General features: G+C 35.4%; 1 protein-coding gene across 1 annotated transcript in view; it reads left to right on the forward strand.

Moving 5' to 3' along the window:
- The window catches only part of LOC109069888 (zeta-sarcoglycan), a 248417-nt gene that overhangs the window by 166309 nt on the left and 68979 nt on the right, over positions 1–13129 (forward strand). The window contains 1 exon segment of the mRNA XM_042716726.1: positions 5141–5242. Coding sequence (XP_042572660.1) covers positions 5141–5242 — 102 coding nt within the window.

Here is a 13129-nt window from a genome sequence, read left to right on the forward strand (position 1 = left end):
ACTGTATGTGTGTGTGTACTGTACGTGTTTGTGTGGGGGGACACAACTGCTGGTTTGCATTATTTTCCGCTGTTCTGCAACATTAATTTTTAAAAGCAGAATCCAGAAAAGGTTATTTAAATCCAATAAGACATTGATCCAAAGTACACCAGTGCCTGGCAAAGCATAGTTAAATCTACAGAGTGAAAATAAATAAAGTCGTGACCTTGTAATAGGTTATTATTATTGAAATTCCAAAGTCAACTCCACGTTAAATTAAAATTCAATAAAGACCTTTATTAGTATTTCAAAGCAAAGTTTGTAACCCCCAGGCATTATTTATATTTTGTGGGGTTTTTTCCTCATGTTGGCAGTCATTCAATTTGCAGCTGCATTTTTGTTCTACTAGCAACAAACAGCACTGTGGTATTCGCCAGAGGAGATTGAACTAGAGTAACTTAGCTCAAGAAGGCTTGTTGATAGTCATAATAATTTAAATTGGGCGTACAACCCAATTGCCTGATGTGAAGGGGACTTCATAGGTTACTGCAAACAGCATCAACACACGCAAATGGGTGTACATTGAAATATCATTCTAACTGAAGTTATTTTCCCAAGAAATGATTTTAAATGCGAAGTTTTGGTGTTGTAGGTATGATGATGACGATGATACATTTGTTTACATTATAAGAACATAATTTGTTCCATACCTAAGATAAATATAAACTCATAATTTGTGTGAATCACAGCCAATCAAATCCCTTCTAAAGATTTAAATGACACTTTATCGCCATGAAACAGCCAGCTGCCACACTGAAGTGAGGATTGTGTGTCTGTTTACATAATGCTGATTGCTCACAGGAAATGGTTAATTCTCACTTGTGCTGTATTTAAAAATTACTCTGGATGAGTACACATTTATGTCTGCAGAGCTGATGAAGAGGTTGATGAACGAACCATTTGGAATCTAGTTTGTGTCATGAATGGAAGTACAGCCACCTGTTACAAGAAAATGACAATACAACACCAATTCTAAAAAGGTTGGGACATTTTGTAAAATGCAATAATCAAAAGGCTGTGATTTGTTAATTCTCTTAAAAAATTATTTAATTGACAAAAAATACAATGTTTTCATTGACCAACTTAATATGTATTTTGTATTGTTTTATTTTGATAGTTGCAACACACTCTAAAAAAAAGCTGGAACAGAGGCATGTTTTAACATTCTGTCATTTCAGCTTTCTTTTTTGATTACAATGTTTAATCATTTGAGAATTGAGGATACTAATTGCTAAAGTTTTACATGCAAAATTTTTGTCCAGTTTTTCTTGACTTCAGCTGCTCATCAGTCCATAGTCGTTATTGTTTAATTCTCATGGTGTTTGCATTGATGCACCCCCATAGAACTCATGTATACTTTAGCTTTCTCCTCGTTTAACAGATATTCAAGTTGCATTTCTTAATGCAGCTGCAGACTGTGGTAAATGACAACAGTTTTCTGAAGTACTCGAGAGCACATGTGGCTATATGGAACACCGCTGTAGGACAGTTTCTTATGCAATGCTATCTGAGGGCTCAAAGGTCATGCACATTAACCTTTTCACATCCAAGGTTTCTGGCCTTGCCCTACATGCAATGAGATTTCTCTGGATTCCCTGAATCTTTTCACAATATTATGTATTGTATGGTAGTTGGTGAAAGACCTAAATTCTTTGTGAATTTGCATTGAGAAATGTTATTTTTGATATGTTTGTCACTTTACTCATGAAATTTGCCACAAAGTGGCTTTGCTGCCAAAGACTGAGATGCTCTTTGTATGCCCAAACATGATCCTTTCACCTATTACCAATTCACTTGCTTATTGTGGACTGTTTCAAAACAGTTTAACTTGGATATTCTATAACCTTTTCACTTTTATTTAGCCACTGTTCCAAGTTTTTTGAAGTGTGTTGCAGTCATCAACATAAAAATTGTTTATATTTACAAAACACATTTAAGCTGGTCAGGAAAAACATTAAGGAGATATTTTCTTTGTACTTTTGGAAATTATATAAAAGTAAAAGTGAATTAACAAATCACAGATTTTTTTTATTTCACTGCATTTTACAAAATGTTCCAACTTTATTTGAGATTGGGGTTGTAAACTAGCACAAGCACCCTTGATATTATTGGAGATTCCACATTCCTTTTCTTGCCCTTATGCCACAGAGATGTTTGATCTTAACAAGATCAGTCCAGTATGATCAGCAGAAGCCGTTCAGTTGATTATGACAGAGAGAAGTGCTGAAATTGAAAATGTTGGCTGAGAGAACAGCAACTCAGATGGCTGCTGCTGTCGAGGAAGTTGATGGTAACAGACTGCTGTCACACCAGTTGAAGCAGAAACGCAAGCTGTAATAGCACTAAAATACGAGCAAGTTATAGGCCTTAAGGCCTCGCTTGACTCTGTTGTCACTACCTGAATCTCCCAAAGTGGCCATTGATTGACAGAATGTCTAGTTATTAACTGGTCCAGACTGACACCACCTTTTTACTGCAGCATTGCCAGTGCTCAGCCAGTACTGGAGGTGTGGAGAGCCAACAAGCATTTCAAAGTAACTTAATCCAATCTGGCTAGTTTTATAAACAAATAAAATTAATAGCAGTATGTGAATAACATGATATTTGTGAATAAAATATTGAATATCAGACAGGACAGGATAGTTGCAGGACAAATCTAGGAACTGCTTGCACCTGGCAACTAAAGGTGCATTGAGATTCATTTATGAGCTGTTTAGTTTTGTTGCCTCATCATTGTTTTTGTTTTGAGGTCATTATCTCTGACATTAGTGGTTCCTGGTTGAAAGCCAGTGTGTTTAATTGGGCCAGTTTGCTATGGTCTGCCTTTTCTTAGGTGGAAATGTGCCAGGGCACCCTTTCAGGTTTGTATACACTACCAGTCAAATGTTTTTGGACAGTAAGACTTTTAATGTTTTTTTTTTTTCCTTTTAAAGAAGTCTCTGCTGTTCACCAGGCCTGCATTTATTTGATCCAAAATACAACAAAAGCAGTAATATTGTGAAATATTTTTAGTATTTAAAATAACTGCTTTCTATTTGAATATATTTTAAAATAGAATTGATCCCTTTGATCAAAGCTAAAATTTCAGCATCATTACTTCAGTCTTCAGTGTCCCATGATGTTTCAGAAATCATTATAATATGCTGATTTGCTGTTCAAGAGAAATTTATAATTATTATTATTATCATCATCATCATCATTATCAAAACAGCTGAGTACATTTTTTCAGGATTCTTTGATGAATATAAAGATCCAAAGATCATAATTTATCTTAAATAAAAAGCTTTTGTAACATTATACATTATACCATTCAAAAAGCTTGGAGTCAGTATATATGTATAATATAAAAAGTATATATAAAAAACACTGGGCGGATTTTTATCATTATAGGGTGGTTGTGTACACACACTGCCAACACACATTTCAGTTCAAACAACTTGTAAAAGTGCATTTAGCATCCGATGACCCCTTTAAAGTCCTCATCTTATGGCAGTGCTTTCACATGCAGTAATTATAATGCTCCATGTGCTAATTCTGAAACAATGCTTTTAGAGCCACATATGAAATCAACTTCTCAAGTAACTGACTCATTAATGTTGCCCAAGAACACAATGTACTCTTGAAAGATAAAATGAACAGGTTAAACAGAGAAAGGTCAACATGATAAAAAGTAGAATAATTTTAAAAGTTTTTAGAAATTAATTGCTCAGAAAGAAAAAAAAAGAAAAAAAAAACATGCTCGCTTTCTCTTTTCACAATGTTCAGTCTCTTTAGAAATATTAACAACATGGACTGAAGTTTGACGTCATTACTGTAGTCTCTTGGTTACTGAGAATGTGATGAGAAGGGAAGATGGAAAAAGGGATGTGATGAAAGAGAGAATATGGCATTTGGGAAGGAGAGAAGTAAATTGGGAAAAGGAAGATGGAAAATAGCTGTGGGGCTTCTCTTTGTGCAACCCAAATTGAAGAGAGAAACTGCTTTTGAGAGAGATGCTTAAATCCACAATCTGCCATATCTGAGTGTTTACATACATTTAGCAGAAAACATAGACGTGGGAGTAAACTGGTTTAGTTATCTGTTTAACTAAATTGATTTTTTTTTCAGTATATTTTGACACCCATATTCTTGCATTCTCTACAATGAAGAAGAGTGTTCATTCAAAAAAGCAAGCACATATTAATCTAACTAATTCATGCTTCACAATGTAAAGCACACCAACACTACTTGTAATGAAACACCCAGTTCCTTTGATATAAAAACTGATGCGGCTGATGACTGAATGTGTGTCTGTAACTGTATAAAAAAATAGATGAGAAAATTCAGATGAGAAAAGAACTAACAAAATATTCTAAAATATAAGATGGAAAAATGTGTAAATCATTGGGGTGAGGAAGTTACATCTCACAATCGACCCTTTGCAAAAACCTGCCCTCCTTAGTTACTGTTGCTAGGTCTGACAAGCCATGCCACTCTCACAGTACACACCATGTTCTCACACAGTAAAAAATACATTACAGAGCAAAAAGGAAACTGGACAACATGTCGACAGACAAGACAGAGCAGGTTACTTCTGGTATGAAAAAAGGTCTCTGTTTTTTAATTATCAATTTTTTTTTTTAGAAATTCCAACAATAAATACCGTTTTGTGGCTCTTTAATGTGTTGTGACAGATCACTGTAGTGCCTCAGTTCAAGCAGCATGTGAACCAATCATATTTTCATATTTACATAAAGCATGAAATAAACATGAATGAACATCAGAACATTTTATTTCAACTGCGAAAATGTTTCAAGTTAAAGTTTTTTTTTTTTTTTTAATCCCAATTGTGAGTTATATTTCACTATTCAGATCCACCCACCACCCCCCAACCCCCGAAACACAAGTTTATTACTTTAATTTATTAATTTATTTTATTATCCATGGTGGAAACAATCTTGCATGAGAGATTTTTTTAATGATGGGTTTCCTTAAACTCAGTATGGTTTACAGCGAAATATAATCAGAGAAAACAATCGTTATGATAGCATAAATCTGCTGTTAAACAATTATATATTTGCACGAACATGACAAACTCTCTCTCTTTTCCTCTGTCCGTCAGGATGGCATGGGAAATCTCCGTGTAACCAAAGAGGGCATCAGATTAGAGGGAGTGTCGGAGTTCCTCCTTCCACTTTATGTGAAAGAGATCAAATCCAGACGGGTAAGAAGTGCAGTCTCGTTTTCTAAATGTGTAAAGGGAAAGTCTTTGGAGATCAAACATTTTTATTTTTTTTATGTTTGTTAGGAACATTATCTCCCAGCAGGCACACAACAACATAAGATGTTGATATTTGGTTAAATTTTGGTTGTGACGTCAGGTGACCAAAATTCAATGTCAATGTTAATTTGATGTCCAATACCGACGTCAGCTGACGTTGATATTTTGTTGTTTTCAGGTTGTGTAACCAAAATCCAATGTTAAGTCAATGTCATAATTGACGTCAAATATTGACATCAACCCAGTTTTTGTTTCCAGCCAAAATGCAACTTCTGTCTGATGTCATGTCCAACGTCAGTCAGATGTTACATAGACATCCAGTGCCTGCTGGGCTCAGTTTAAACAAGTGGTAATTTATTATATTCCCTGGTACTGGTAGATCTTCAAACATGGTACTTTTTTATTTCCCCTTGCATGATGCCATGTCACCAAAAAAAAAAAAAAACAGAGTAATAGGTCTTTTTAAAGTGGAGTCAGCAAACTAAGTGATTAGGGTAGTGGGTTTACTTTTTGTACGAGGATTTTGTGCCTGTTCTCTTGGCAGGTGCAGCAGGTCACAGGGACAGGACCGCTGCTGAATCCACCTTAAGCAGCTCAAACAACCTGCTGAACTTTGCCTGCTAAATCCCTTAGTGAAGTTATTTCACTCTGTGCTGCCATTTAGCGAGTAAATCTGCTGGTTGACGTCTTTTCAGCCTGTAGTACAGGTTCTAAACACTATCTATCTATCTATCTATCTATCTATCTATCTATCTATCTATCTATCTATCTATCTATCTATCTATCTGTCTATCTATCTATCTATCTGTCTATCTGTCTATCTGTCTGTCTGTCTGTCTGTATCACAATATTTACAATTTTATTACATGTTAATAGTAGAAAGAAAGAAAGAAATCATTTTTTGAAGACTTTTTTCTTTCTTTTGAACAACTGTGGAATAGCTGTTAAAAAATGTTAAAATAATGTCGAATTTGTTTGGTTAAATTCGCCATGCTTTATTTAGCATCTTTCCATCTCATTTGCATTTTGTCGAGCAATAAATTCTAAAAATTAAGGACACTTATACTTATTTTGCACTCTTCATCAAATGCTGGCACACCCACCATGCTGACAGGAAGTGTAAATTGGCATGGTTTCAGACATCACTGGTCTGTCATCGCAGGTACCAGCTGTGATGCTGGAGTGAGTGTGCTGGGGATTCTAGCTTGAACTCTTGATATATGTGACAGAACAGGGTGTAGATCACTAAGATGAATAGAGCAAGCACACATTCTTTGTCAAGCACACATGCAGACAAGTACACAGGGTTGGGCGCTTTTCCACACTGCTGCTGTACGCATGCATCATGTTCCGGTTCATTTGTATTTGGCCTCTGTTGACCTTTAGCACCCAATTGTAAACACAACGTCGTTGATCGATTTCTCTCATTCACTTTCCTTCTCTTTTTCTTTGCATCCCTCTCTGCAACACACTGTGGCTGTTGTCACTGTGGCTATCTATCTATCTATCTATCTATCTATCTATCTATCTATCTATCTATCTATCTATCTATCTATCTATCTATCTATCTATCTATCTATCTATCTATCTATCTATCTATCTATCTATCTATCTAATCTGTCTGTCTGTCTGTCTGTCTGTCTATCTATATAATGCTCTATTGTTCCATCTATCATTCTATACATCATTCTATCATTCTATTGTTGTCATATATATCTATCAATGTCTCTTAATATTTTAATGTTTTAAGTCAAAAAAGTTTTACTCTTACTACATCTTTTTATACAGTATATGTATTTAAGCAACAACAAACACAATGTTGTCACAGTTGTTATTCACATCATTTTGAGCAGAAGCAAATTTCAATATTACTTTTATGTTGTATACGTGTGATTTATCTCATATTTATAGGATGTGTTTTGGGCAAGTTAATTAACCTGCTAACAGTGCTTGAGTTTAAAGATGTTCCATCACTGTTCTGCTTCAGCTCATGCAGCTCTGGCAGGTCAGTCCATGACATTACTGACTACGATTGACTTATCTGAAACAATCATACGCTTTTTAGGTTTTTCTTCAGTGCTGTTGTTAATAGTACATTGTACAATGTGATTTTCCTCTCATATGTTTCTCAACAGTAAGTTCTAACTTACATCTTTGCAACTGACAAAATCAGAAGGCCTTTTTAGCAAACGTATTTGAAACAACCTTAGCGAGGTGTAAATTTTTCACAATCCTGCTGCTTTAGATTATTAGGTAGCATATGCTATCCCCTTTTGGGGAACAGTATCCAGCGGAACTGGTAATGGGAGCACTAGTGGAACTCAACCTAATAGAGGTGTTGCAATCTCTATACTTAAGTCTATACTGATACACTATGCAGAAACAATGGCCACTGAGCCTGCTTAGGTTGCACATTAATTAATAATTTACCACTGCTCGGATAAACTTATAAAGAAGCCTTGTCCTTGAGCCAATAAATCAAAGTACCTAATGTGTTAGCCACAGTGATTAGCATTAAAGAACACAAACAAAGCACTGGCTTGCTGCTAGCTCGCTGATGGCACTCTTGATTAGCCTCAATAATCACCAGCGCACATCAAAGCCTGTCGAGGGGCTTTTGCTTTTACCCTCAGCACCCCACCGAGAACACAGCGCCGCAAATCCCAACACACCCTCGCTGCAACACCACAGCCATTTTGGGTTCGCCTCAGATGACTGTGAGGGTGCAACATTGCAAATTAGAATTAATCCACCTAGTGTAGAAAGCCAGAAGCTTGGGGTCGAGGGACGGGATATGGTGGTCTTGGTCTGCGAGGAGAGCCTTGAGCTGTAAAGCTGAATCATGCAGACAAGTTGTTTTGGCGTCTCCTACAAAGAGGGATTGTGCCATGGCCTGGATTGACACCCTGCTTCTATGAGGCCACCAATGATGACTCATGAAAGAGAGGCCGAAATGGAAACATATGAAAGGAAAGGTGTTAGAGAAGGATGAATAAAGATGCAGAACATGAGGGGCAGCAGGAGAAGTGACAGTATGTAGCCACCATGGTTGAAAAGTAAAAAAAAAAAAACAACAACAACAAAAAACATGACCGTTACAGGTCTAAACCCAGCAAAAAGGAAGGGGATTTTAAAAATAGCAACACAAAATAAAAGCAGTTTGAAGACAGCAAATAGCAACAAAATCTATATTTTATATAATGACACTTTACTGGAAATGGGTTTGGGCTTGAATATATTCTTATCTACCAAGTAAACACACTGAAATTTTTATGACATTGTTGGGCTGACAAATAACCTGCATAAATGTTTGAATTTGAATCAGACTTTAAAATAGCTGCCCACTGCCATTCAGAAATTGTATTTTTCTTGAACCTGTGTTGAGGACAAGACTGACGTATTAATGGTTGTATGCTTCACTTTATAGTACATACTTACACATAGTGGAAAATCATATACCATTGGTCTCAAAATGTATTTATGAACTGGTTATTATTTCTGAGTTATGTTCTACTCCTGGTTGGCCATGCAGTTATGAAATCACAACCGTACCTTGTCAAAACAAAAGGTTAGAAATATTTAGGCTCAGTCCTGAATTGCCAACTTGAAGCGTTCCCAGTTTGTGTCTGAAATACTGACCCCAAAGTTTTAAATGGTAGTACATCTAATCCTGCTTTATAATTAACCATGTATTTCATCACTTATAGTTTTGTTTATTTTGCAAAATCAGTTTAGTTCTTGAGGTGAAATTATTATGCTGATACATGCAAAGCTGTTTCCTTGTTTTTCACCAAGATTCAGGACAGGAAACAGGATATGTGAACAGGGTAAAGCAAGATCTCTTGCCATTAGTGGTAAAGTCACAGCGACTCTGCAGTGCTAATTTATGGATGTCTTTTCAGGCATGTCTCTGTGCTTTGTATAAAAAGCTAGTTAGTCAGGTTACAGTGGTAATGTCATTAGGACAAGCTAATTCATTATAGGCATGATATAAGTGTGTGTTTGCATGCTTATATATTCATGGTGACTAATTACAAAGGTCTTGTGCATGTTTTATATGTGTTCCTCTCAAGTTCTAAGTATACGTCACAATAGGCACAAAGACAAAAAAAATATTTTTGTCTCCCTACCTTCTGTCTCTTGTGAATGTTGCACAACCGTTCTCTCCCATGCACTCTTTTTTCATATGCACTATCTACCATTCCCTCTTCTCTCCCGGCTCTTTCTCTATAGTACTCCCTTGTGGCCTTGTTGCTAGAATGCCTGTATTGGGAGTTGCTAAAATGAGACAAAAGTTTCCTGTTGTAGGCATTATTTCCACACTCTGTATGATGTAGGAGGAATAGGATGTTTTCTCTCATTCTCCTCCCCTTAGTAATAGCTGCTTTTATTTCATCCTTAAACAAATGTTGCGACAAGAAAAAAAAAAGTCAAGTTGATTCTCTAGGAATTGTTGAAATGATTGTAAATCCCTGCTCAGGAGTCTAAACATAATCCACATACTCATAGGGTAGAGCTGCTCACTTTTTTTGCTGTTCAGTGGAGAATTAGATAAATAGAAAATGCAGCAAATGCACAAGAGAGAGCCAACATATCCACAAGAGTCTGCAAGTTTCAGTCTCTCTCATGCATCGGAAAACTACTTTTAGAGTTTATTTAGATGTCCTGCCTGTTCATATTACATTTCTATTATTCATATTATTATTCATATTATCTGTATGTTTTCAGTTAGAACCATATGTGGGCTTTAACTAAAATCTCTCTTCTTAGCCAGAAACTTCACCTCTACTTCAATCTCATACTTGCATGCATTGAATTCAGTTAGACGTAAAAGCATTTTTATTGTATATCCCACTCTTTAAAATATTTTAAAATATTAAAATATTAAAACAGACATTTCAGGAAGTGAAAAATATGGGCACTACCATTTAAAAGTATGGGGTCTTTAAGATATATACTGTATACACACTAAAAAATGCTGTGTTAAACACAACCCAGCGTTGGGTAAAATATGGACAAACCCAGCGATTGGGTTGTTTTGACCCATCATTTGGGTTACTACCCAGAAAGTTTATTTCTTTCTATTCATCAATAAAAAAGTATATCAGCTTATACTAGTTAATATTAAGTAGTAGTGTTTTTAATTGTGATAATAATGAGAATTCCTTGAGCATCATATGGTCATAGATTGATTTTTGAAAGATCATGTGACACTGGATAGTGGAGTAATGATGCAGAAAATTTGGCCTTCGCACAATCCCACAATGTGCAATTTTTATTCCTAAACTTCACATTATAGTTATCAATTTTATTTATGTTTTTAAACATGTTTTATTGAATACACATCTACTACTCCATATAATTTGTCATTCAGCTTCAGGCACATCTCTGATATTAGTGCAATATTGTGAGGAAAAAAATTGAGGTAATTTATTATATATAATTGTAAATTGTGAAGACTTTTGCTAAATGAGATTGGTAAACGTGCTCATTAACCAAACACAGTTAATTTATGATTTTATGGAAGTTGCCATCTTCAGCTCTCATTGATATGGCTACAGGTGCTATTTCTGGCTGGTACGAAAACAGAAAAGTAGCTTGATGGCATAAAGAGAGTATTTAAGTCTCTCCTGTAAGAAACTGAATAAACGAGACAATTCAGTTAGTAAACACAAGTCATCCATTCCAAACACTGAATGTATCTGCAATCATAGAGCAAGGGATTCAAGCATTGGCCAGTGTGTTGGTATTAATGTTTTATTCAGGGAGGTTGAGAGTGTGGTGGAATGGCCCATGTAAAAATAGGTTCCCATTAACATTTAACAACATTTCAGGATGATAAAACATGGGGACTTTTCAGACCTTCAGGAACCAAGAATGACAGAGAATATTAATTTTCTCTCCGCGCTCTCTCTCAGACACACAAAAACTCTCTAAAGCCTTGTGGGCACAGGTTATCTCTGCAATTACCTCTCAGCTCTTAGCAATGTAATCCCACCTCTCTTTTTAATTGGCTCGATAAACAAGTCCAACGTGCAATGTGATTGGATAAATCGACTTGAGCTGTGATTGGTTAGACGTAACCCAACATCTAAACACAAGGCAGATGTGTCATCAGAGAGCAGCAGGCATAACGAAGAGTGATAGTTTCTTTATTTATATTAGTGTCGCACAATCTGTTCTGTCAAAGCACATTATTATTGTTTTTGCGTACAGGAGGGGTGTGCACCGTGTTTACGAGGGCATATGATAGCAACATGATGCTATTCGACAGATGAAGAGATGACATCAACTGCTAGTGACATGTAATATAACTCACATTGAGTTTTCACAGCAGTGCTGTTATATGATTTAAAATGTTTTGTACGTGGACTTGATAATGTACAGCCCTCAATATGTGATTGTATGAATATATGTTCACTACTATTAAAAAATCTGGGGTCAGTAATGTTTTTTCATGCTTTCATTCAGCAAAGCATCAATAAATTATTCAGAAGTGACATATTAATAACAGATTTTCCCTCATATTTATATTCCTTCTAAACAATTCAATTACACATTCCTAGACAATTTCATAAAAATACAAACACTAATGTAAAAAAAAAAATGCAAATATGAATGGCAATATACTTCAGAGATATTTTAATCAGAAGAATTTCTAGAGGTACCAATAATTGTGGCCATTGTGTACTAGAGAATAATATTTATTTCATAATGTGTTTTTCCCCACTTTTTTATTTATTTATTTTACTTCAATTAAAGGTTAGGATTTTGTATTATTATTATTTCTGAATGAAAGAATGGATAAACTATGCAGACTTATTTTTAAAGCCTTCTTTTTTACTAAGGGTATGAATAATTTTGAGAACTATATTTCTAAAAAATGCTGTGATTTTTAATTCTATTTATCAAAGAATCCTGAAAAAAAAAAAAAAGATTTCCAAAAAAAAAAAAAAAAATAATAATAATAATAATAAATAAATAAATAAATAAATAATAAATAAGCAGCACGGCTGCTTCCCACCAATTATATTAAAATACACTATCTTAATCAAATTTGATCTGATCTGAACATGAAATTATTCAGGGCATATATTTTTATTCATATTAATTTTGCAGTATATAACTTCAAATGTTCCATATGGACTTGCTACCTTAAAAGCCCTCAATGCCTAGTTGTTATGGCAGCATTCATGTGAATTAAAAAATTAGCATTTGATGGAACATCACCAAATAAGTTTGTGTTTACCTGAAGTATTTTGGTCTGCAGCTAATTGGGGTCACTGTCTCCATAACAATGAGCCTCAGTTAATTAAGCAAATAAATACAAACACTATCTGCATCTTAACATCTCACATCACCACAGCCTTCTTACAAATTTCCAGTGGTCGCCATTTGAGATTTTGAAAACCTTGTCTCGTCTGCTGAAACACGGTGAAATGGCCACTAACACCGACCGGGGATCAACTCTACCCCTCTCGGTTAGTGAAATTAATTAAAAACAGACATGGTTTTAATTAATGCTACACGTTGACATTACACAAGTTAGTGGGCCATTTTAGCTTTGATCCTCATCGGCGACTAATGACATTTAGCCGGGGGCTATGTAGCATGTGTAAAAGGGCAGGCTAGCCATTGGGTGTTTAGCTAGCAGGGCCTGGGGTACAACCTGGACAGCGGAGGTAAATGTTAAAGGTGATAAGAGCGTGTCAGCGCGACCGAAGAGAAATTAAGTCTGGGCAAGAAATCCCAGAGACTGCTAACAACGATAAATCCAAATAATCTTTCAGTTTTAGATTTAGAAAGTGATGCACAACCTTTGCTGGAGAT

Source organism: Cyprinus carpio, chromosome B1 (assembly GCF_018340385.1).
Source record: "Cyprinus carpio isolate SPL01 chromosome B1, ASM1834038v1, whole genome shotgun sequence".
Taxonomy (NCBI): Eukaryota; Metazoa; Chordata; class Actinopteri; order Cypriniformes; family Cyprinidae; genus Cyprinus; species Cyprinus carpio.